The 27,061-nt window shown below is 39.2% G+C and overlaps 1 protein-coding gene across 2 annotated transcripts in view; it reads left to right on the forward strand.

Moving 5' to 3' along the window:
- Positions 1–27,061, forward strand: part of ap3b1a (adaptor related protein complex 3 subunit beta 1a) — an 80,768-nt gene that overhangs the window by 37,942 nt on the left and 15,765 nt on the right. For both annotated transcript variants that reach the window (XM_033647035.2, XM_033647034.2), the window contains exons 18-23: positions 1,853–2,015; positions 2,984–3,140; positions 6,068–6,224; positions 9,740–9,788; positions 11,768–11,871; positions 21,448–21,676. In XM_033647035.2, the coding sequence (XP_033502926.2) occupies positions 1,853–2,015; positions 2,984–3,140; positions 6,068–6,224; positions 9,740–9,788; positions 11,768–11,871; positions 21,448–21,676 (859 nt within the window). The remainder of the gene's footprint in view (positions 1–1,852; positions 2,016–2,983; positions 3,141–6,067; positions 6,225–9,739; positions 9,789–11,767; positions 11,872–21,447; positions 21,677–27,061) is intronic.

The following is a 27,061-nucleotide window of genomic DNA, read 5'->3' on the forward strand; positions in this document are numbered from 1 at the left end:
CTGACATTTTTTCATCCAGACAATTAATCAGTCAATCAATAAAAAAAGTGATTGATCAACTTAGTTGGGCTGCAAGTGGTTTATTACAAATCAAGTGCTGTTAATGGTGTTGTTCCCGGCAGGAACCTCTCATCAGAACACTATTCCATTTAGATGTCATTTACATTACAGAGGAACCTTTCATCTTTCATCATGTTTTTAATGGTTTAAAAAGCAAAGCACTAGAAGCTGAAAATAAAATATTAGGTAATGAGCATCACACTTCAAAAGGCCCATTAATAATCATGTATCAACATAACACTAGAGGTCATGACCATCATCACTCACAAGCACTTGTTCAACACTACTTACCAGATGAAGTGCCAGGCTCAGTTGGAGTTTGACTATAACAACGAGGCTTTTTATTATATGTCACTTATCCAGGGTATTTACATTATACAGGATGATGATCTTTTCTTAATATGAGGAGGGCACACGGCTTTTAGAATATTGAACCCGAGTTATAATTTCTCTAGAAAAATGCAGCATGCCCAAAAGAAATTGCCTAAACAACTCATTTGCACCAAAGTTAAAACACTTCTGATGCCCAAAGGATGAAAGGCAGAGCAAATGTATGTGTATAGCACCTTTCAACAAGAAGGCAATTTAAAGTGCTTTATGTATGACATAAAAAGGCACTGAAGGTAAAAGGCTAATAAGAAGTATTTTCTCTGGGTCCTAAGCTTGATATATATTATATTACCATGCCCTACAGCTCTGACAGCTTTTGAGTAACTTCGTTAAAAGTAGGAATTATTGAATGTTTAAAAGTAAATATTTGCGACCCATTTTTCAAGATTTTCCTTCTTCAGCAGGCACCAGTGGGCTCTGAGCTGAGAGTGAGTTACAGACAGGGAAGTCAAAAAGTATTGAGAAACTGGCTGACACATTGTAGGTTTAGATCTTTCCATGAGATTTGTTGACAGTAAGAAAAACATAGAATAACACCGACAAGTTATAAAATAAACACAAGCAATATAAATAGATGCATATAAATTGTATTATAGAAATGAAACAGAAGATGAAAATAAGCTAAAATCTAAAACACAACACTAACAGTAAAGCGAAAGAATGAGTAACCCCTAAATTTGATTTTGTAAGAAGCAGTGGCGATCAGATGTTTTTAGCCTTGATTTTAAAGAACTTGGAGTTAGCAGACCTTGACATTTTAGCTGCAGTCTGATCTCCCATTGCACACTTACTTGGTGTCAAATTTACCAACCTGCATGGTTATCATTTTCCAACCTGATGTTGTGGGAACCTTTGGTTTGTGTTGGAGAAATTAACATTCATTCCTCTGTTTGTTTCATTCCTCTGCTCATTTAGCTCAAAAACAAGACCTCTTTGTGCCACATAATAAGTTTAAGAACAGAAATTATTAAAATTAAAGGCCATTGTTTTTCAGGAAGGGATAATATTGATTTTTTTTCTCTGAGCAGCTTTATCATCATTACTTTGTGGCAGCTAATGGGGATCCTAATAAAACAACAATAAAGCAGAACACAAACGGTCATTTCAACAAACTTTAATTCCTAGTTTTAAATATAATATATTGCAGAAAAGATATGTGGTAACATGGGAAATCTGTCCAGGACAAAATAAATAGTAATTTAGTTAACTGTCTAATTCTATTGCATCTTATTAAGGTGATGGAGAGGTACACAGTGGGCATATCCTCTATCCAGCTCTTCACAGACTGCTGATGGCTAGATGCTTTACTCTTTACTTTGTGTGGTCTGTACTGTATGTATGTTTTAGTGATAATGCCGTAATGAATTAATTGATCTCACTTTCCTCTGCTATATCTGTTTAGGTACAAGAGTGGGCACCGACAGTTGGGAAGGCCAAGAAACCAAAATCTGATGACAAGTTCTACTCTGATGAGGAGGAGGAGGAGGAGAAAGAAGAGGAAGGCTCTGAGAGCAGTGGCAGTGAAGACAGCAGCAGCAGCGGCAGCAGCAGTAGCAGCAGTGAAGGTGTGTTTCTGTCTTTGCATCTAATAGACAGATGGTAACAAAATGTGATGCTGCTGTCCAAATGGGATCGTGTATTAAATTTATAATCCTTAAGATTTCTGTCCTGCTTGAATTGGTGATAGCCGTGGTCACTGGTGGTAACAGCAATTGCAGGATTTCTGTGGGCAGCAGACGCTTGTTGAGCAGCTACTTTTTCAGAAATTCAACAGAGCAGCAACTGCTGTATCCATTTACAGTGCAGCCAAACAAGCTCACATAATTTAATAAAGAAGTCTGCCAATAATTGTCCACTTTCTGGCAACTTTCTGCCATCTGATTTCATGCTGCACCCGCTGCTTGTAGTTTTCCACACAACATCAAAGCACATGGGAGTTAGTTACCCTGTTGAGGAGTTGTCAGGTGTGTTGCTGCGACTTGTACTTCCTACAATATTTAGAAATTATTAAAAATGACCATGTCTGGTTTTAGACACATTTTTGATTTTGCTTTGTTGTGGTGAGCTGGTCCATCTTAGCTTGCACATTAGACTCTATCCCACTGGCTATTTTACTACCGCTGCTTTGCAATGCATATATATGCTGGTTACCTTTGCTATTGGGATGATGGCGTTGTGTAAGTGTAGCGCCCACTTTCTGGTTACCCCCGGTTAACACTGTTAGCTCTGTCAACCCCCTTCATGTTGAAAACCATGTCAGAAAACTCACACGCTCTGAACTATGCATAGAGCCCCTTTATAGCAGTTTGAAACCTATCAGCTGTGACGGACCCCGCCACTAACAATGATAACTACTTTATAGAGAGATAAGTATGAATTATAAAAAAAAGTACACTGTATGGCTTCTGCTGAAGAAGTTCTGGCCATAAAAGTGATCAAAAATTGGGTTTGCATTCATGAAAATATAAGAATATAACTTTGATTCCACAGGCTTGTGTTTGATATCCATACTGTGTATGCTATTTTTATACAGAGTCTGGCAGTGAGAGTGAGGAAGAAAGCAGCGAAGATTCAGAAAAGACCTCAGGTGATTCTGGAAAGAGTTCCAGTGAATCTGAATCAGAACAAAGAAAGAAGAAAAAGACCAAGAAGGCACCGCAGAAGAAAAGCAAGCCAGATGTTGCATTCAGGTACAGTTAAACCCCTCTGGCCTCTAAGACTCTGAAAGTATCATTTTTCTTCCCTGTGAATTAGGTGTGTCCAGATGTTACCTGTTTCTTTCTTAGCTAATCAGACACGTGTGTGTTGGTGAGAGGCACCAGAGTCGTCGTCAACAACAAATGTGGTCAGTGCTTCGCTGCATCAATAAGCTCAAACCCCCATCTGTTCATGACTTGAGTCATTTTAATAATCTATATGACAAGTCTCCTTCTGGCATCATACTTACTTTTTTCAGTTTGCACTTCATCCAGTATGTCTGACAGTAAAAATCTGCAGCTGAAAAGAATTTTGATTCTTATACTTGATGCACATTGAAAAAGATGAAACACAACCCAAAATAAGATGCGAGCCATCAGTTATTGTTATGAAAATGTCTGAACAATTCTCCAAGCTAAGTTAAGTTAATTTTTGTGATTCATTTGTTTTCTGGGTTTGATTTTCTGATAAATGATATGTGGCAAGTGGCAGTGAATACAGCACTGTTAAGTTACTTACTTGGAAGATCCTAATGATGAAATTTCACACCACCACAGTGTGACAGTTCTAAAGATAAGAGACAATAATTGACAAATAATAATTAAGTCATAATAATCATGAAAATAAAAAAAAACTCAAAACACTGTCATCTGCTCATGTTCAGATGTGTTTTTTATTTAGAAAATAAACATTTTTAAGCTGAAATTGGAGAGTAGAAACACATCTGGTTGTGTAGACTTTGTCCAAATCAGTTGCTTAGTTAGTGTCGTTAGTCGCATTAGGACTCTTAGACATTTATTGTCACCACTGAAGTGGGACTATTAAACTTTTCATAAATACAATTGAAATTTTGGATATGACAAATACATGTACGTCTCAGACAACAAACTTAAAGGAATACTTAACAGTCCAAATGATCATCTGTGTAGCAGTTACACACCCCGCAAGATCCTTCGTCCAAAAAAACCTTTTTCTTGTCTGTCTGCCTGCTCTGAATGAAGACTCTAAAATCAGAGAAAATTCTTGATAAATTGAAGTCATAGGGGTCCAACAGCAAAACTATATCAAAACACGACGTGCACTTGCTGAATTCGAACTAACACTTTAAAACACAGAAGTCACACAAAACACAAACAAACTTTAACTTATCAAGGCAGCATTAGACCAGCAGCTCTCATGTTCAGCAAGGTAAAATTACTGTTTTTATAAATGGAGTCTGACTTTGAAGGGAGCATAGATAAGTTTCACTTTTAGTTCAATTCTCCTTTGGAAATGTAGTCTGGGAATTAGTGAGCATACGACGAGAAAACAGAGACTTGGATTATCCTGCACAAGCGATGTGACAGTTTTAAATGGATGTTTTGATATAGTTTTACTGTTTTTATATGTGGATCCCCATGACTTGAATTCATCAAGAATTTTCTGCATTTTTGGATTCTTTGTTTATTGGAGGCATGTAAAAAAAACAAAAGTTTTCTTCAAGAATTCAGTACAACACAGCATGGGTAATTTATGAACCAGTGATCATTTGAAGGGTGAAAGCTTCCCTCAATGTCCTTTTGAACAATGAAGTTCAACAGGACCAGACTACGGTGTCTAGAGTCCTTTAAAAGATGAAAAACACGAACAACCAAAGCTCTGACTACAGATTCACTAAATTTAATCCAAATCTGTGTTTTCAGATAAAAGAGAAAGTCTTACCAACTGCCTTAAAGAGGGTAACAGTATAGTCTGTGAGCCATACACACCATTGTACTGTATGTACACCTTCTCCCTCTCTCTCTCTCTGTCACACACACACGCCCACACACACACACACACACACACACGCACGCACACACGCACACAGACACATCAGGCTGGCAGAGGTGCTAGAATATCGTTAGTGTGAGTTCCATTAACAAGCTAATCAAGGAGAATTTTCCTCCAGTAGCGTAACCCACATTTACATGGCTAATGGATAATGACTTTTGATTGGTCATTTAGCAGCCTGGTGTTGCCAATGAATGAGATTTGAGTCATTACTACTGAATATGCTCACGTACACTCCTCTTACACACTGGCAAATTTAGTTTCTTATGCACTCTACTCATTTGCTCACAGACACACAAACTCACACAGAATATACCTGATTTTGCTGTGTGACAGGCCGCCGGCTGACCCTGTTCTCTCCATTAGAGAGTATAATTAGAGCAACTCACCCCAGTGCTCAAACACACACGAACGCAGCCACGCACACACACACATGCACACAGTAATTAGAGCAGCTCACCCCAGTGCTTCCACAACAAACACAGCATAATGCCCTCATTATGGCCCAGTCATTTCAGGCAGGGCCTAATCAGGCCCACAGTGATTTATATCACTTTTTCCTGTTCGCAGCAAATGAAATCTGTAGGCCAAATTAATACTGGCTTTTCATCATCGCCCAAGTTAAAAAGCCAGTTACCGTCACAATTCCCCTCATTAATTTAACGGCTGAAAATCCCAGGCAGGCGGAGTAAACACTCATTATCGGGACAAATTGAAGAGGGACAGAGCAAGTGAAAGAGAGAGGAGAAAGATGGAAGAAATCTTTTTTGAGTGAATGCAACATTGAATTAACTTCACAAACAAAAACAGATTGATCGTTGATCTGACCAGCCATGCTTAAGCTTTTAGTTTGGATTGGAAAAGAGAAAAAAAGACATTGAAAAGCAAAAATATATTATTTAAGATATTATAAGTTTGTTTTGCCTGATGGATTCAAGACTATTTGTTCAAACTGTGTACATGGAAGCTGTGTGTGTAGTGTGAATGTTGTGGTAAAAGAATGGTTTGTGAACAAAGAATGTGCAGTACTATTCTTTCCATATATGCATTCTGTTACTTGTATTGATAACTTGTCTGAGGCTTTGTTTGCTGGTCTTTCGTGTTTCAGTGACTCGGATGAAAACGGAAATGGACCTGTAGCACAAGCCAGCAGCTCGTCAGCTGAGAGCTCCTCCGGCTCAGAGACAGACTCCTCCGATGACTCTGACTCAGACACACCCACAGCACAACAGAAGAAGAAGAGTGATGTGAAGTCCAAACCCAAGGTAAGATTTTTTTTTTTGGTTTCACTTGTTAATAACAGTCACACAGTCATCTTTAGTTTGGTACTTTTACAGAGTGTTCTGTTTTTTTTCTTCGTTTTTTTACAATGTAGTAATAAAACACGAGCATAAAACATGGGGTATGTTTCATTTAAGATAAATAAAGAGTTGAATTAATACATTTAAACAAAAGTAGGTCGTTTTGTGGAAAATATACATTTTCCACTTCTTCCAAATTTAATTTAATTTCCGGAAGTTTCACTGAGAAGGTGATTCTATCCATTAAAAATATTTCATAGATGATATTGTACCAGTTCTTTATAGATGAGGTGTCTGGCTAGAGCCATTTCTTTGTAATTGCTTCTCTAGCAAGTCTTTTGTTGAAAGTAAAAGACCCGAAAGGAGTTTATCCCATTTAAATCTAAATTTTTAATAATAATATAGTCACTAATTCTGTATAAATCACAGGCCAAAAAGCATTTACATTTGGACAGGCCCAAAATAAGTGGTAGTGATTGGCTTCCAGGGAGCCACAATTCCTCCAGCAGCTGGAAGAGCCTGAGTGATGATTCGTCTGAACAGGTGCAATAAAATATCTACTTAGACTCTTCCAGCCAAACGGTCTCCATAAAGTTGAGCCTTTCATTGAGATTCACAATATTTTGTCCAGACTTCCTCTGGGATATAACTGTTAGTTTCCCTTTTCCATTTTTGTTATATTTACGTACTTGTTATCATAATCTCCTAAAGTTATATAGTCTTAAAATTACTTGGAGCTTTGTCCTACAGGTGCTAATAAAAACTTTAAATAAGTTATTTTCAAATGCCTTTAGACTCTGTAACATACCATACTAGAATTTATAAACTCCATGCAATGCCTTGAAAAATACCAAACATTCAGTGCCATGTTTGATACCACAAGGACAAATTGAAATTGAGGACATACATTTTATTGAAAGATAAATATAACAAAGCTATAACATGACAACAGCAGCTTTTCTCGTCTTAGTTAGTAGCAGAGAACAGGAGAATGACTTTAGTAATCCAGCTGGTAGGGGTTTATTTTTATTGTGGAAAATCAGTATTAAAGCCTTTTCAAATATTCAGAATTGATATGTATCTATAAATTGACATTTTTGAAAACACAGAACTGAGTAGCACAACAATTTTTTAATAAACAGCAGGTTGCAGACCAGAGTGAGCTATCAACATAAAAAAAGTCATACAGTTCCTCTCCAGTACATCATGCTGCATTCAAAAGCCATTTTTAGCCAACAAGACTTCATTATGACCAATTTTGAGATTGTTTCCTGTAGTGCTGCCCAGAATATCAGTTTTTGGGCATTGATTCAGTGAGAAAAATTGTGGATTAACCAAACCTTTGATGGATGGAGGGTTGATGAGAAACAAGGACAGAAGTCTAACTTTTTGGAAACATTAGTTTTCAGTTGATGCACCTAAACTACTGATGTTTGACAAGAGCAAATAAGAGTCACTAAGTCACTAAGTTTAAATGTCCTTGTCTATACTTGAATACAGAATAACTTGAAGTAATTAATGTCGAAGCATAATGAATAATGTTGGATTACTATTTCTTAATTCATGGGCTATTTTGGATTTTTGTGTATAGTATAAACAGAGCGTTTGAATACTGATTTGGACGTTGATTACAATGGCAACGATCGAAGCTTCAAAGCATTCGGGTCAGCCCTAGTTTTCAGTCATGTGACTTATTGGAGATCTTTAAACATTTTCTCATGAACACCTACACATACCTAAATGAAAAAATCCAGCACATGTATCACATAATTGTCTATTGTTACGTGCATTTTGATTTATCCAGAAGCTATCTCCGCTTAAACTTTTTTGAACATTCCCTATTATAAATATAACTGATTCAGGAGATGTATGGGCTTGGTGTAGGTATAAACACCGAGTAGTTTTTTAATGACTGGCTTGGTTAGACAGCTCCAAGAGACTAGAGCATACTACTGCTGAAATACACTTAATAATCCTAGATGTTAGATAAGACAACGAGTGAGTATATTCCTATAAGCTGAACTTTAGAATAGCTGATACGTGGCTATTTTATTCCATAAAATGATGCATTTTACAACAACAGTCATTCTTTATGTTGGTCTCTCCTGATAGCGCCGCATCTGGATGTCCAATATTATATAAGTAGAAGAAACAAGTATGCTAAACAATATATTGAAAATACATGTGTGTATGCAAAATATATAGTAAGCTCATATGTAAGTATATGGATGTTGAAATAGTTACTGGTCTGCATAATGGCCTTTAAAGAGCATTTATGTTGTAAGACATGTTGGGGTGAATTTCAACTTCAGTATAAAAAACATTAAAAACAGAATCTGTTTATATAGATCTCTGAGGCCAAGGCGGCACACTGCATGCTATTCCATTTCATGCATGCATCATACTGTAATGCATGTTTATCCCTGAGCTAAGCTATTCTGCAATATGTCATCTTTAAACCAGTGAAGAATCTTTTTACTGATATTATTGCAAACAGGATTAATGGAGAAACTATTGTTGTGGCCCTCTTCTGTTTAACTGTATAAACACCATGTTCTCCCAGGGAGCTCTTGTTCCCCAGACACATGTGGCACGAGCAATGAAATCACTATTTATATTGTGGAATATAATTCTGCTCCTCTGTTATCAGCTTTATATTTTTTCTCCTCAAGTTGTTCATTCGTCCCCTTTTTCAGCCCTCACCATCGTTTTCTTACCTGTTATGCTCATCGCATTATATCTCACCCTCCCTTTCCTTTTCTGCACTATGAAATTCTCATTTCATACACTTTGTCATTTGGACATGGCCTATGAATTATGCATCTTTCTCTCCCTCTCCTTATACACACCTCTCTCTCTCTCTTGCTCTTTCAGACCTCCATTTACTAACAAGGTTTCCGTCTCTATTACCGCCACCAAGCGTCCATCAGAGAAGATCTGATAAGATACGCCTTCTAACTTTATTGTTTGTTTTCACTCTCATTCCTCACTCCCTCCTCTGTTAAGTTTTTTTCCCTTCCTGTCTGTTCAGCCCAGAGTATGCAGAGTGGAATTTTATGGTTCTTTATGTGACGTGAATGGAGCCCTGGTTGGTTAGGAGGGTGTGGAGAAAGGGTGATAAAAGCGCTCGTACGTTTAAATGCGTTTTTATTGGGCCTGTTGTGGTGCGAGCTAGTGCCATGTGTTGTAATTCCCACAAGTCAACACCTGACAAGCCCGCCTCAGTCGCACGAGGTGGTGTGTATCGGTTGTGACACGATACCATGCTTGACTGATCATTGAAAATTCCAGACATGTTGCATATCTGTTTTTGGGATGAATATGTCATGTCTTGAGAGACAGCGCCCGCAGAATTGAAACATGTCACCCACCAAAAAGCACAACACATAATTTCAGTACTTTTGGTTTGAGTTGACATTTTTCTGCCCTGTCCCCTTCTTCGGTGTTGCTCATCATCATGTTGCTGTGTTTGTTTTTAGGTGGAAGTGAAGCCCAAGAATGAAGTGTCCTTACTGGATCTAGATGACTGTGAGTTTATCTGCACTTTACTGCTGTACATTACTTAGTTTCCAACATTTGTCACCACTTCACCCTCCGCTCTGTTTTTTTTTCTTTTGTTTTCAACAGCCAGCAGGCTACAGAACTTGTCTAATAAACAAAATGTATTCTACCACAGAGAGTTAACAAATTCCTGGAGGAGAAAGTTGAGCGTCTTTCTTCAAATAACCCAGGTATTTTTCTCTGGAGCTGAAGGAGCCCTGAGAAGAAGAGAGTCAATATGAGTGTGAATGAAAGGTTTACATTTGTCAGTTGGCCACAAACACAGATCCAAATGAATACCAGTGTTGCTCTGTGTCAGCTGTGTGTGCAAACAGGCAATTTATTGTGCACTCTCCAAATTAGTTTCAAAGGCAGTGGTAGGCAAATAGCGACCTGTAGGCCAAATTCGGTCCTCCAGCAAACATGTTTGGAACCCTGACAGAAGGTTACATTTTCGGTTTTATATTCTACTTTAGAACTTTGACAGGGTTTTTCTTAAATACACTAAAGATAACTACAGAAATAAAGGCTTGTGTAAATCTTAAAGAAAAGCCTGGCCTTTAATAATAATCAGCATCTCCATGTGAAGAGAGACATGCAAACTGTGGCTACTGTGCCTCATTCTGTACCAAGCTGTCCCAGTTATTAAGTGCATGGTGCTGGATTGAACCCTAATAAATAATCCAGATAAAGAATTTAATACCCTGTGATTTCAAATACAGTTTTAATTCCACAGGTTTAGTCTGTTAGACTGCTATGTATTTGTGTTTGTGAGATGTAAATCTGTTGTGATCAAACTGAAATCACACGTTGATAACATTATTAATAACATTACTGTAGTTCAGCCAGTCCATCAGTGAAATCTTCTGATGAATTTTACATAACATCTGCTACTGTAACTCTGTCACCACTTACGTATTAACAGGAAAAATGCCTTCAGATAAAATCCTCAAACTGTTTTATAAATACGTTTATTTTTAAAGGGACAGTTCACCCTCAAATCCAAAATACATATTCCTCCTCTTACCTTTAGTGCTATTTATTAATCCAGATTATTTTGGTGTGAGCTGCAGAGCGTCAGAGATATCCGCCATAGAACTAGATAGGCACACTGCTTGTGGTGCTCAAAGTGCCAAAACAATATATTTGAAAAAAAAAAAAGGTTTGTTCTCATAATAGCAGGAGATGTAAACATTCATGGTGCCCTCCTCGACTGAGCTGTAATGTTAGCTAGCTCACTGATGCTAGGTGACCTAGCAGTAGATGCACTTTTCATTGTGACAGTCATACGGTTGATGGATGGATGTTGGTGTGTAGAAAAAAAATACTTCGTATATGAAACTGCACACAACAAGGTCTGTGGATTATCTTGAGTAACAGCGGCAGACACAACACCTGCCGCAGCAAGCTAACATGCAACCTGCGGTAATTTTAATTTGACCAGCAGACTTCACTTTGGTGATTTGACCAGCTGAGTCGCAGGTGACACTATCATCTTGCTTAAATGGAGCTCAGACCGGCCAGTTCACACCGCTGCAACTTTTCTCTGCAGTGTTCTAAAATGGTTTCATCTTATTGTGAATCTTTGGTCTGAACTGAGCTGTAGAGAAAAATATGGGTTTTTTTTATTTTTGTTTGAACTGTCCCTTTAAATGCATTCAATAAGACTGAACCAAAAATATGTATTTCCAATATATACTGAAAGCATACAGGCATGTGTTATAGGATGATAATATATTAGTTGATATGTTTCCAGCTTTATCCACTGCCCCCAAATGGTCAGAAAAGCAATGAATAAATCTTTAAAGCCACTGCACGTAGAGATTGAAAATTCTCGTCTTTGGCGCCCCCCAGTGGCACTATTAAAAAAAGACTCTTTGATAGACACTTTTACAGCAATGCCACCACTCCACAGAGGCTTTAACAAGCTCAAAGTGCCTGTTTCCGTTTTCTTTGTGTTGTTTTAGTTTCTCCTGCACCCACAAATGCACCAAAGTCTTTGATCGTCTCCCGGAGCCTGCTGTCTGACCTCGAGGGCCTCTCTCTTTCCAACATCTCCTCCACCATGCAGGTTCGTACTCTTGTGTGTGTGTGCGCGTGTGTGTCTGCATTATAAAACACACAGGATGACATTTCCTCCATCAACGTGTGTTGAGAGTCAATCGTTCCTTTCTGTCTGACACTGACAGAACAGCAGAGCAGCATATGAGATGGTGAAATGAGCCTCTCTCCCTCGTGGAACATTTCTGCTCCAGACGCCGACTATTGACCTTTTCTGCCTTCTTATATTTATAGCCAGTCAGGACGGTACAACTGCTCTTCCTGTTTCCTGTATCTCTTATAGTCTGTCTTTCTCACCCTTGCTGTCTTTTGCTCTTCCACACCCTTGAACTCTATTTCTGTGTCTCATCTATAAGTCCACCCACTTTGTTTCTCTCCCCCTCTCTCCCCCTTATCTCTCTCCTCCTCTCTGTCACCTTCCATCTCTCTCTGTCAGATGTTGTGTCCCTTGTGTCTCGGTGTTGTGTATATCTGATGGTTGACCTTTCCTAGTGTGATGGCTCCTTTCTCTCCTCAGTGTGTGAGCCGCTCCGCATGTCTGTGTATTTTGTATCTTGTCTTTCCCCCCGGGAGGGAAATGTCCAGACCATTCTTTCTGCTGTTTGCTGTGTCTATTTTGTGTCTCATAGTCAGGTCTGTGGTAACTCTGCAGTTTGAAGATTTTAAATCAGGAAATTTATGGTGATTTTTGATATGTTCAGCACTCACACAGGTGTTTGACCCATGCTCTTATTTTGAAATTTTGTTTTATTTCATGATTAATGGTTAGTCATGCAATCATTTAATTGAAACCTCAGGAAGAGCAACAGAGGAGGGATCCCTTTTCTGACAGTTAGATGAGAAGATCAGTGTAGCTCTCATATATGTAGGCTAAATATGGAGCTACAGCCAGTTATCTTATATTCACATTAAGACTGGAAGAAAGGGGGAAATAGGAAGCTTGACTTTGTCCAAAGGTAATTCAACCTGTCTACAAGCATCTCTAAAATTAAAGTGATACTTGATGATTTTGAACCAGCTTTGTTTCATAACAATTTGGTAAGTGTGTAAATGAACAATTGTACACTTCCCTCCATCTTAGCAGCGTCCAGATCTCCCAGCTTATCTTCCAGTTTTAAGTTGCTGGATAAAGCAAAACTTGTGAACAGGAAGTGGGCACCATACTGATTCCTGTATTGTAAAAACGGAGGCTGAAAAACTGAGATTGATTGGTAAAACTAAGCAGTGCTGAATCCAATATGAAGCAAGATTCTGTCACTGTGTTGCCTATTTCTGGGGTATAATGTTTTTTAGAACATATTTTAGTTTACAGTTTAACTGTAATATGAGTTTTTTTTTCTACCAGCTAGCCACCATATTGTTTCCTGTGTCAAAACAGACAGGCTCGCATTACATCAACCACCAGCGCCAGCTGTTATAGGTCTGGTGCGGTGCAGTGCGTTCTGGTAGCTATAGGTTTTCTACCTCTTGAGCAAAAGCGAATGCCATAGCCTTTTCCCTCTGTTTTCTCTGGTCATGTAACACCAATATCTAAAGTATTTACGTCTGTCTACTGAATAGACAGCCCAGTTTTATGAAAAGACCATGTTTCTAGCAGTAAAATACCTCTTTAATTTCCTGCAAACCATCACAGTATAAAAGAGTAAAGACTGCTGCTTGCTCTAGATACATTCACAGACTAAATGAAGGTTGTGTGGTGTAAAACTTAGGACATGATATTAAAGATGCTTTAAAAGTGACTGATTTCTCTTAAGTTTGTTTTAACTTTTTATTGTCAACACTAAGTTTGGCTGCATGTAGACAAATGTCTTTTCACCAGCTGTCTGAATGGCCTCTCTGCTGTCCTAGCTCTGGTCTCGTGCTTAGCTTTTGTGGTAAGTTACTCTATATTCCGAGTCTGCCCGTCAGTCCTGCCCGCCTGTCAGTCAGTATGATTGACAGCTGCTCTCAGGCCAGCGTTTATGCAGTCTTGTTAGTCGCTCTCTCCTCCTCAGGTGAAGGCCATGGAGTAATAGAGAATAGAAATGCAGATTAGAACAGGGAACTTTTTGCGCATCAACATCTGATTTAGAGTCAATTCTATGCATAAATACATGATGGGCATCGGGATTCATAGACAAGGGTAAATAACCTCACCTTTATTCACACTCCCCCCTCCCTATGCATGCACACGCTTACATATCAGCGCACGCTCTCTCTCTCTCTCTCTCTCTCTCTCTCTCTCTCTCTCTCTCTCTCTCTCTCTCTCTCGTACACACACACACACACACACACACACACAGTGGCCCCAGTGTCATTTCTATTTCTCAGCAATCTGCCCACAGAGGCAGCGAGTCTGTCTCAGCTGAGCGCTCGGGCCCTTTTAGAGAATTACTGCATGGTTATCAAAGGCATTTAGATTAACCCTGGTCACTGTCTTTGACCCACCTCCTCTTCTGTCTCCTCCTCCTCTCCCCAGTTTCTGCATGCTACCGCTCTCTCTAATAACATTTTGACATTAGGATCTCTCACAAATGCCTCTTAAATCCGTCCCCCACCCCCCCACCCTCCCCAAACCTCTTCCGACCGCTGTCCGTGTGTGCGGCGGGGTGGCTGAGGCTGATAACTTTTCATTCATAATTAGCAGTCGGCGAATGGTGCTGCATTGGGGGGAAATTGAACTGTCAGCGGCGGGGCGCACGGCGTTTGACCCCATCACGCCCAGAGGGGGCCATCATAATTTGTTCATTTGGTGTCCATCAGGCGGGCGCCAGCTCCCCCCTCCTCCTCCCCCCTCTCCCTCCTCACCCCTCTGACCTCCCATAGTGGGCGCTCTGGGTTCACGTCTAATTATGAATCAGCAGAAGGACCCCGAGCGCCACGAATATAGCAGCCCTGCCCTCCAAACCTCCTGCTGCCACTCAAACTGCAGAGATTGCCTCTTAAATAGGAATAAATGCCCACACAGAAAGAGCTAGTCAGTGCAGTGGCCTACGCAGCAAGTGGAGAGTTTGGGAAATGTTTGTGTTTTAATGCAGCTGTTGCTGCATTTCTTTTCTTATAAGTTGGTTTTTGGGACTATGTGAGGACAGATTTTTGTGTGTGCGTGTGCGCGCACGTGTGTGTTTTATGCATAGGCATTTAATTTTTTCTGTTTTCTTCTTTTCGTCACTTATGTTTGTCCTTTTCCAAGGTGACAGAGGTCATGATGCTGATCCCTAAAAATCTTGATTATCATACATGATTTCATTGTCTGCTGCTTCCACTTGTCTCAACAAAGCAGTTAGCTATTTAATTACTGTAAGCAGGTGAATTAGGGTCTTAACCATTTATTTTGAAATTTATAAATAGAAATATCCACCATATCCACACCTACATGATCAGTTTAATGTGGTATTATGCAGCTTGTTTCTTCCAAAGATTGAGGGAATATTCAGATCCTTGACTCAAGAAAGACTAAAAGTAGATAAATAAATAATATATTTTAAAAATGCATTTAAAGTTTAACCTAGTATATGTGAGACAGAATAGAGATTGCTACTCAAGATTCAAGATTATTTTGTCTGGCTTTAAGAAAATAAGACTTTTGGGACTCAACAATGGAATGCATCATATGTATACTGGTATATTTTTATTGGAGATGTTGTCAAGATGAAGTATGCAGTACAGAAAATGGAAATATTAGAATAAATACTGGTTTCTTTCATGTTCTGTAGCCAGTGTTATTGTAAGTATAACGTACCTTCATCATTTACAAGTGAAGTTAAATACTGTACATTGATAATGATCTTTGAGAGTAACAGGTCTCTTGTGATTTATATGTTTAAAAAAATAAAGTCCATTAAAATACTGCTAATTTAAATCTTAGAAAAATACACATCTTTGGAAATTTGATTGTGAAGTCATTTTGTTAAGCAAAAATGCTAAAAATCACTGGTTCCAGCTTCTGAAATGTGAATATATTATGTTGTTTTTTTATGACAGTAAGTTGAATATCTTTGGTCTATAAAATAACCAAAACCCAAGCGATTAATTGATTGGTTTAGAAAACAATCAGCGGATCAATTGATAATGAAAATTATCATAAGTTGCAGCCCTACTTAAATGTTATGCTAACATAAAGAAACTGTTGGCAGTTTGTTAACGATATTTGCAAAGCTAGATGAAGGACAATAGTGTTTCTGAATAACAATCCTCTATTATTGCTAATGTTCTTTAATGGAAAACTTCAAAATTAATCATTTTAAAATACCTAATTTACTGACAAATTGGCATAAATGAAGTAACCTCTGTCTATATGCGCTGGAGAGACTTCTTGTTACATTAAAGTAGTTTTAGATGGCTGTAGTAACATTTATTTAATCCAATTTGCAGTCAAGGTCTTTGTGACGCCCCTCAATTAATTGTCATCTCCTGACTGAGGGGAACAATTAGGCCCTAAAGTCAAACACATGTCCCTTACCTTAATCCTCACAACTCTTGTAGAGCATAATGAAATCCTGTCCCTGGTGTTGGAGGCAGACGGTGTCTGAAAAACAGAAATGGATTTTCAATATATGCCCATACGTCTCTGTACCCCCCACACCACTTTCTTTTAAATTGGCCCTCTTGTGCACATGGCACAAGGCTACCCGGCTCCAGTTAGCCATTTTTGAATATGTCAGCGGGATTTTCAGGTCATTTGCTGGGAGCGTGGCGTCCGGGCTCTGAAGGTGACTGGTGTCTGTGTCATCCATCATGGGAGCTTCCTTTAAGTTGATGCATAATAGAGCCTCTCAATCAACTTCCTCCCTCATTGTCACCTCCCTCCTTCCTGTCCAGGGTGGAGAATGCGAGCCAAAGAAAGAACAGGAGACTGACAGAGAAGTCAAGGTTACATCCCTCTTCTTCTTCTTATTTACACTTGAGGTGTTATGGGCTTGTGCTGCGTAACAGGACAACAATGGATGGGAGAGTGAAGGGGCTTGTGTGGGCACTTGTGTCAGGCTTTAACTGTCCACTGTGTCAAATTGGTGATAATAAGCAGTTTGAAGCCCCGTCCTGTCTCCTGTCGCTGCCGCCTGCTAGGTGGCGAGGACGACAGACAGGACCTTGAAGCAGGATGCGTCTGTCAGGGAGGTAAATCTCTGTTGTGATGGGGTGGCAAACATTATGGCCAGCTTTATCGACACCGACTGCTCTGACACATCTAAAAGTGGCCCAATAAATTTGCAGGCTGGCGGTGGCGTGACGGGCGCTTGTGAGGGCGCAGTGGCGTTACAGCACAGCAACAAATGTTTGTTTGACCTCCTTCACAGGCGTGTGGGCGGTCTGGGCACAGGAGACACTGCTTCTCTGTCAAGGGGACTGAGAAATGGTGTTGTTATCAGACAGTTAATTCTGTATCTAATGTGACTTGGACTAGCTATTGTTTTTAAATGTTTTATGCTGGTTCCAGTATGATACGCAAGCCTATTTGTCCCTACCAAAGACTTGCATCTTTAAAAACAGATGACAAAAGTTGCCAGTTTATTACTTTAACCAAGGAAAAATAATACATTGACTTTAGAGGCTGCAGAAGTTTTTTTTTTTTTGTCTATCCCATTGATATCAATTGGTATGTTTTACATAATCATATTACACAGAGAGTCCAGGTTATGCAGGTAATCAAGGAATCCATTTACATGTTATGTAGGAACCTAGTTTCTGTAATGCTTACACATGCAGCAGGTCAGTATTCAGACTTCTCCCTTCCTATTTACCAACTTTATTTTGGAACCATGTCTATCTTATTTAATCTGTAGTAGTGAGAGAGGACACTGGTGGTCCTGAGGATATACAGATGGATATATAAACAAAATGCAGCTTCTCCTAACAACATAAACAACACAAAGTGTTAGATGAACAAATATATCAAATGTTACAGGGTGAACTGATTTACGTAGACTCCTAGTTTTAGTTGGACTTTAGATGGAATTGTATTCATACAACGATGCATCGCTCCATGTAATGATCTCTCCTATCATTCAGCCACTCTGCTGTTAATTGTCCCTGTCTGCAGTCTTTCGTCATGCAAATGTATATTTGTAAAAAGTCAACAAGAAATCCGGTGACCTGTATACAAGGCAGAGAAATCAGTGTTCTCCAGGAGAAATGTAGCTCAGGGAAATCAAGTCTCCTTGATGCCATTCAGATGGTGTCAAGAAGTTGAATCAATGCTGTTTCAACAAAAACTGAACATTATAACCTTCATGAAGAGAGTATTCATTGCAGGACTCATGTATTAGGCTGTGTTAGTTTTAGCTGTGTGTACCTAAAAAACTGGCAACTGAGTGTATATTTCTTCATAATTTTTTTGGAATATTTTAAAGGTATACTATGGGATATGGATTGTTGGATAATGTTTCTAAACATCTTTACCAGTAAAAGTAAAAGCAAACCCCTGATTCTCTCATTTGGCGTTTCACCTTGCTGAATTTGCATATTTAGACACTGAGTCTCTTGGATGCCTGCTGCTTGCAGTCTGGCACCTGGTCACTATCTTTTTATAAAGCTCTGATCTCACCTGAGTGCTGTGGGGGAACATGCCCATAAATTTCCCCAACACAGACAATTAGAAAATAGAGACATAGGGTAGAGTTTGCAGAAAAATACACAGCTACACACTATTAGTGGGTCATAAGTGATGATTTAGAGGGATTACTTCTGCGATAGTCTGAACATATTTATCCGGGAAATGCTGCATAGTATACATGAAGGTAATTTCTTATAACAAATTGGCACTGTAATTTTAAGCAAACACTAATGTGGCGCACCTTCACATTTTCTATAGTGCAGAGATTGACTAGTATTGGTATATCTGATCAGGCAGTGGGCTTGTTTGTGAATTACCTCTCGGAAAGGTCTCAGTGTGTTCAGTTTGATGGACTCACCTCTAACTGGCTCAACACTTGTGATGGTGTACCCCAGGTTTCTGTGTTAGGTCCACTGTTATTTTCAATTTATATTGATAGTCTTGGTCAAAACGTGGATCGTGTCAATTTTCATTTTTGTGCCAGTGACACAGTGATATATTGTGCCGGCTCAGCTGACACGGGGGCTGGGGCCAAATTGCAGGCTGTCCTTAATGTTATTCAGATTCAGCTTTCACAACTAAAGTTGGTTTTAAATGTTGATAAAATGAAGGTAATGCATTTCTGGAATGCTAGGGAAAAGCCTATGAACACTCCAGATGTTGTTACCGCTCAGGGAAAGAAGTTTGAGGTTGTCGCTTGTTACAAATATCTCGGTATTTGGCTTGACAGTTCCCTGTCTTTTAAACCACAGATTGATAATCTTCTTCAAAAGCTGAGGCTGAAGTTAGTTTTATTTAAAAAACAAGTCTCGTTTCTCCTTTGGGGCCAGAAAAAATGGTTTTACCAGTTCTGTATTTAGGTAATCTGTTGTACATGAATGCATCTGCAGATTGCTTGCACTTGTTAGATACTGCCTACAGTAGTGCACTAAGATTTGTTACAGATTGTAAAGTCCTTACTCATCACTGTACGCTTAATTCCAGCGCTGGTTGGTCACCTTTGACCCTTCATACATTTGTACTTCGATTGAACAGAGATCTGACTGTTGCTTTAGTCTGAGATCTCAAGATTTAGTTTTGTCGTCTGTTCCTAGTGCACGGACTGAGCTGGGAAAGAAAGCTTTTATGAACCTATGTGAATTGGTCTCTGCCTGATTTTAAAGCTCTCACAAATACAAGGATGATTGCATCATCTGGTTCTTGTGATTGTGCGTATGTTTTCTAATATTTCTACCCTATGTTACCCTATACCCTATGTATTTTATTATGTTGCTGCTGGCTGTAACTTTTTCTTATGTTGCTGTCTTGGCCAGGTCTCCCTTGAAAAAGAGTTTGTTGATCTCAACGGGACTTACCTGGTTAAAATGGGTCAAATAAATTAAACTAAAAGTACATTAGCTTTATTGTTCTATACATACAAGCAGTGTAGGGAGGAGGGGCCAAGTTTGATTGTTGTGTTGGGGTATTCCATTGATTTTACGTATGAAGGTCAGTTAATTTGTCACAGAGAGTGCTTTGCATACATACTCATTGTCTTTACCGTGAACAACAATACAAGAACTTGACCTAAAAATATTGTCTGTCTAATGAAAGAATAAGCAAATGGAATTGAAGACTCTTTCGCAGTCATTTTTTTGTACTTTGTAGGTTTTTTTTACATCGTTGTAGAGGCCTTATGGCTTCATATTGTATTACTTATTTTTGGGTAAATTTCTAAGTACAAGTGGTATATCTAAGCTTTTAAACAATTTAACTACCAAACTTGGTGTTGTTTTCATCATACAATACAATGGCAGTGAGTGTTTTTTCTCACCCTTTAAAGTAAACACATTAAACTCATCTCCACTGCTCTTGTCGTATGTCAAGGCAAGTTTTATTTTATTTGTCAAACTGATTCTTCATCCTCACACACATCACATGACAAGTCGTCAGGAGGTTGCTGCGTACATTTCTCACTATATTTGCACCATTGTTGCCTCTGTGTCAGCGTAGGTATACATTTAGGTGCTAAGTGTTTCAGAGGGTGTGAAAAGGCTTTGTTCATCCTGATATTTTGAACTAATTAGTGCCATCAGTCAAGGCAGATGGACCTGAAGAAACTACTCAAAATTGTCATACTTCTGTGATGCTTTTCATTACTTTGAATTGTTAGGGTGTGTCTGAAGTTTATGGATGTAATGTGAATGTTCTCATGTATGACAGTGGAATACATTTAGTGCGTTGTGTTGCGTTGTGTGGGCCGACCCACCTTTCTTTCTGATGACAGCTGACAGTTGCTGCCGTGAAGTGAGAACCAGAAAGTGTCAACAATATTCCTCTAAGTAATTGGATGTTAATTTTAAGGAGAAAGGAATACAGCACCACATCCACACCCTTTCTTTTCTATATCTCTCAAAGCTAATACAATTTCCTGCCTCTGAAAAGGTAAAAGCCCCTTTAAAAAGGCCTGCGAGTGGCGGGTGTGGGCCATGCAGGCACTTGTGTTTCTATTCATTAGAGGTTGTTTTTATTCAGCCTGGTTTGACCGAGCATCCAGCCCATTTCCATCTAACTGGGCTGATTGAGGACATTTCTTAAATGGGCTCCTCTTTACCCCACAGAGGTAATGAAGGGAGGGTTGGTGGGGAGTTATCGTCCAACCCTCGGTCCCACTCCACTCAGAAGTGCTGCATTCTGCCTGCTGATTGGACATGCTGAATTGCATGAATATAGGTGATGAAAAGAGCGGAGATTCTTGTATTAATCTGTCCTCTTGGGTGGATGCATTTGTACTGTAATGCACAAGGCATCCCTGGATGTGATGTAGAAAGCTTTAGGCTTCTGAGCAGTGTTCTGCTTGTACTGTTTTTCTCATCTTCCTTCTCTGTTTCTGCTCTCAGGCTGTTGTTTCCTGCAGTGCTCAGTTCATAGATTGATCCAGTCCATACTGCACTTTATTTCTCTGATAATCGAGAAGTTTGGTGTATTTGTCAGTCTTGTTTTGCAATGTACAAAATCACACCTAAAATCAGAGGTTGTTGAGGTTTATCCCTCCTCTTTTATGTGTCCCTCTAGGTCACCACTCCATCTTTTGGCCCCGTGAAGACCTATGAGCTGCTTCACCATATGACTGGAAAAGGTCTGTCAGCCAAGTATCATTTTCCCAGGCAGCCCTGTTTGTACCAGCCCAGTATGGTGGCTGTACAGGTCACACTGACCAACAGCTCAGACCACAGCCTGGAGGAGATTCATATAGGAGACCGAAGTCCAGCAAGCCTGAACATCCACTGCTTTAATACCATTGGTGAGTATGAGTACCACACACATAAAAACACTCCAGGAACACCAGGTAAATCCAATATTGTTTATTGATTTGTAACATTGCCAGCAATTGTGATATTAAAATTTAAGGCTGGTGATATTTTACATTTGTCTTATTGTCAACAAATCCCATGAAAAGATGAAAAACCAGAAATTAATTGATCTACTTACAAGCATTGGGTGTATATATCAGACCCAGATGATTATTTCTTCTCTGTGCCACACCATATAGTATTTTCAATTATGAATCATTTGATCATCACCTCTGTGTCTTAACCGTAAGTGACAATCACCAACGTGACAAACCAACATTGTAGCACGATTTTATTTTACTTTTATTTAACCAGGAAGTCGCATTTAGGCTGAAAATCTCTTTCACAAGAGAGATCTGGCCAAGGTAGAAGCCAATCAAAACTCATTAGAATGCAACAAATACAACATGTAATACGACAACCCACAATAAAACAACAACTATTCAAACATAGTTGGCTATCAAGAAAAACAGGCATGTCTCTATCACCACATTCTTTATGATGCCCTTAAATTCATCAATGGATATAAGTGTTTCTAACTTTAGATCCTTTTGAAGATTGTTAATGCCCATCGTGCAAAGTAGGAAATTGCAGTTTTCCCTAGGTATGTTAAAACTCGGGGTATATTAAAAAGCAGCCACTTAGAGGAGCGTAGCTGGTAACTACCAGGGGAACTGCCCATTGGTTCGACAGCCCATTGGTTCGACATCCCATTGTTCCGACCATATTAAACTCATTGTTCCTAAGTCCGTTCCAAAATCATCATGATGCCCTGTGGTTAAGGTCTGGTTAGGTTTAGGCACAAAAACCACTTGGTTAGGGTCAGGAAAAGATCATGGTGTGGGTTAAAATGAAAAAGAAAGTGACAAACACATAAGCCGTGAGCCTGCTCCGCCTCAAGCCGGTCGCGGCGCACCATACGCCCGCCGCGAGCTGTTCAGCACCGCGGACAGTCGGACTAATGGGATGTCGAACCAATGGGCTGTCGAACCAATGACATGGACCCACTACCAGAGCTGACACACAGAGGGATGCAGAGGTAGGCTGGAAGTTTGCTCAGTATTGCTTTATAGATAAAAAATATACTAGTGCTGTTGTCTGTGAGTGGCCAATGATGTCCAACTCACCAAATCATAAAGAATGCAGTGATGAGGAAGGGACTTTGCATTTGTAATAAAATGTAGAGATGCATGGTATACTGAATCAAGGCTGCATAAAATCGAGGAGGATGCATGCACATACAATATGTCACTGTAATCAGTCACAGACAGAAAAGTAGCTTCCACAAGGTTTTTCTTAGCACTGAAAGAAAAAACAAGATTCATTTCTAAAATTAAAGCCAATTTTCACTTTAAGCTTCCTAACTAGAGTAGCAATATGTACATTAAATGAAAGCCTGTCATCTATGCTAGTGTTTCAGTCGATATTAACACTCTTACATTGCTTTAAAAAAAACAATTGATGACTCTTAACGTAAAAATACAGGACAAAACCAAGCAAAACGTAAAAAACAGCAGTGAGTGAGTGAAAACAGTGGTGTGTATTGTAGCCCCTATATTAGCGGTCAGCATGGTTTATGTTTGTGTGTGTCTGTGTGCACCAAGCGAGGAGAGGGAGGCACTGTGTCTGTATTTGGAACAAGCAGGTGAGCTGGACATCAAGTTAGCAGTAAACCATGAATGTATTTGAGTTACAGTTTGTCACAACTGCCAGACCAGTGAAGCTATATTAGGGGTGCATAGAAAAATTGTCTTGTATGCTTTGTGTCATCTCTTCGGCTCTTCTGAACAGCCTTCAAACTATTTAGAATGACTAGACCGATAATGATCGTTAGCCGACAGAGCGGAGCACCCTTACCTTTTAGTATCCTTGCTCATCTTTGACTGTGGCTGCTTAAAGTAGAGATTGCAAGTTAATGGCGTATGCAGGGATTTGTAGCAGCTGTGGAGCACTGCTGCTACATCCATATAGGGGAAACATGTTATCACATTATATTATAAAAGCAGACATTTAAAAACACATCTATAGTAAAAGGTGTGGGCACCCCTGGTCAAAATTTCATTTATTGTGAATAGTTAAGTGAGTAGAAGATGAACTGATCTTCAAAAGGCATGAACACGCTTTTCAACATTTTAAGCAAGATTGGTCTATCATTTTTGTTTTCTACAATTTTAGAGTGGAATAACATTAAAGGAGCGCAATGCAAAAGTTTGGGCACCCCAAGACATTTGAGCTCTCAAGACAACTTTCACCAGGGTCTCAGACCTTAATTAGCTTGTTAGGGCTCTGGCTTGTTCACAGTCATCGTTAGGAAAGGCCAGGTGATGCAAATTTCAAAGCTTTATAAATATTCTGACTCCTGAAACCTTGTCCCGTCAATCAGCAGCCATGGGCTCCTCTAAACAGCTGCCCAGCACTCTGAAAACTAAAATAACTGATGCCCACAAAGCAGGAGAAGACTATAAGAAGATAGCAAAGTGTTTTCAGGTAGCTGTTTCCTCAGTTCTTAATGTAATTAAATGAAATTTTGCATGCCACTGTGTGAGCCATACTTTTGCACTGGGTGACATGTTCCTTCATTATCATTTAATACACATCATAGTTCATTTTGACTTAATCCCACATACACCATCCTGTTGCCCCAAACATGCAGTAGACCCAAATGTGGATTAATCCACCACTGAAAATAGTCCTCAAGTAATGCACAATTTACTCTTGTTTGAGAAACATTTGCTAAAAACTACAGTGCTCAGCTGTTTTAGGAAATTATTTTTAAGAATGAAGTATATATTTATGACCTGTGTTTAAAGATTTACATCTTTCCATAGGAACCACCAGACTTAGAGTTTGAGAATCACAGACAGGATTGGGAAGTCAGAAAGTACTGAGAGAAAGGCTGCAAACACATACTGGGTTTGGGCCTTTAAATGGTATTTGTTGACATTATCAAAAGTATAGAACATAGCCATCATTTTGGGGATGTAGTTTCCTAATTGTAAACCATAAATCAAACTCTCTGTTGTTGACCCAGCACTACTTGTAGGAATTTCTCCCATCTAATGTGCCTCACTGTTTTAAACGTGTATTGCAACAACAGTAGCCGCTGTGTACCAAAAAGCTATGATAACATTGATGAAACCATGTCATCCGATACTTCATGGAGTATTTATTCAGGCTCCTACACAGACATACAACGCGAGTTGACAAACCGCTTTCCTCACCATGCTGGCTGTGTTAACAACGTAGGACTGTTGGGGAAGGTGTAAATCGAAAAATCTTGTCTTTTGACAACTGACAAGTGGCTCAACCTCACACACCTCATCCCTCTCCTCGCATCACTGCGCCACTAACACCCGCTGTAAGCGGCCAGTGCCAGAACACATCCGCCAGCAAGGGACATACAGCCCCGTCTTCTGCGTTTTTGTTGAGAGCCAGGCCAGCGCTGTGTGACTGAGAAGCATACAGCATAACGCTGTTAGCTGCTGTTAGCGGTATATAAGTATGTCCCTTGCTGGCGGATGTATTCTCAAGATGGCGAAACGTTATGGAACCCCCCAGAAGACTACACGCACAATGTACAAACAAATCCGAAATTCTCCTTTTACGAGAATAAGTCAGATTATTGGTGGAGGTAATAATACACCAATGATGACGTATTTATAAATGCAGACATCGATTTTTGCCAATAAACAACTGAAAATGTTACACAATGTCCCTTTAATCTCAGACTAAATAGAAATTTGAATTTACCATGAACTTTATCTAAAGTGTGATGTTCAATGTTTGAGTTTATATTTTTTATTTATTTATTCAATCCCTGTGTCACTAACTTAATTAGTTATTATTTGATCGCTAATTGTCTGATTTTTTTATTTTGTTACATTTATTTAAAATGTGTCTTATATGGCCTTAAAGCTTCTATGCAATCTTATTTCTCCTTGTATTGTATTTATGATACTTTCTGTAATTGTAAAACTTGCTGCCAGTCCACACAAATGTGAGGGTCAAACTCAAGCCTGATTTTGGGTGTCACAATTGTTTTTTTCCCCTTCTGTAATCTAAACAACTGCATTTATTACAATTTCTATGCAGTATTGGTTGGCTTTCCTTTTCATCCATGATGGCTTTCTGAAAATTCTGCAGCTCTACCTTTACTATGATTGTTTTCTCAGATAGATATTAAATGACCATTTTAAGCCTGTTTGCTATCAGCTCAGCAAATAGCCTGTCCCCATCCTCACCTGAAAACAGCCAATATTACTTCAGCTAATCCCTGTTCATTAGTATCGATCAGGACGAACAAACATGCACCATCTCCATATTTCTTGTCACACTGTTGTATGATTGCTGCACTCGGTATATAATATATGACTGAGAGTAGGGCTCCTTCAAGATTTTCTTTTTCATGCACACACAAACACACACACAAGTGGTGTGCGGTGGAGCACGTTAAAACTGTCAATTGCAGGGGATTGATTGGGCATTGAAGGAACGCAAGCAGCCAAACAGTGGGTAATTTGGATCGATTGAGCCCAGCTACTGCGATCTGGTGGCTGGAGTCGGTTTGGATAAGTTGCAGAGGATAAATACAGACAAAGCTTTATGTAATGCTGATTTGTGTGTGTTCATTAAGGGCAATACATAACAGGGTTTGTATTTAGTAAGAAATATTGTACTTTGCCTCTACAGGGTACATTACTCTTCCATTGCTGCTCATCGCCATGTGAACGGTTGTTAAACCTGTAATTGAACAGTGTAAAATGAAATAGTATTTGTGATTTGCTCTCTGTTTGTGTCCAGCAACATGTTCCTAAGTCAATTAACATCTTTCTTCTGAACTAATTAGTAGCAGCAAGTTACTGGCATGTCCTCTGCCTTTAATAATTCATTTACAAATATAAAAAAGAACACTAAGTAGCATTGTGTGGTCTATTATGGCATGAGTTTTATTTTTTATTTTGTGTTGGCATGATAGCCAAAAACATCCTAAACATACTCATTTAAGTAATTGTGGAGATCTGGGAACAGTTCCACATTTCAAGAAGTCCAACAGAGATAAAAACATGTTAGATGATAATACAGGTTTTAAACACAAACCCCCAGGTTAGCAAAGCATCTTTGTGGAGAGATGGTAAAAAAAGATAAAACTGTTGTAAATATCCGTCACAGTTTACACACAGACTTCCTACTTCATTTTCCTAGTTCTAAAGGCTGTAAAACGATGTAATTTTCTGAACTTACCAAACTGTTCTAGCTGTTCTATTATTTCCCTTTAACCACTTCGTCATTGTATCCACATTAATGTACACACACCCAGTGCACACACCCAAAATGTT

Source organism: Epinephelus lanceolatus, chromosome 19 (assembly GCF_041903045.1).
Source record: "Epinephelus lanceolatus isolate andai-2023 chromosome 19, ASM4190304v1, whole genome shotgun sequence".
NCBI lineage: Eukaryota > Metazoa > Chordata > Actinopteri > Perciformes > Serranidae > Epinephelus > Epinephelus lanceolatus.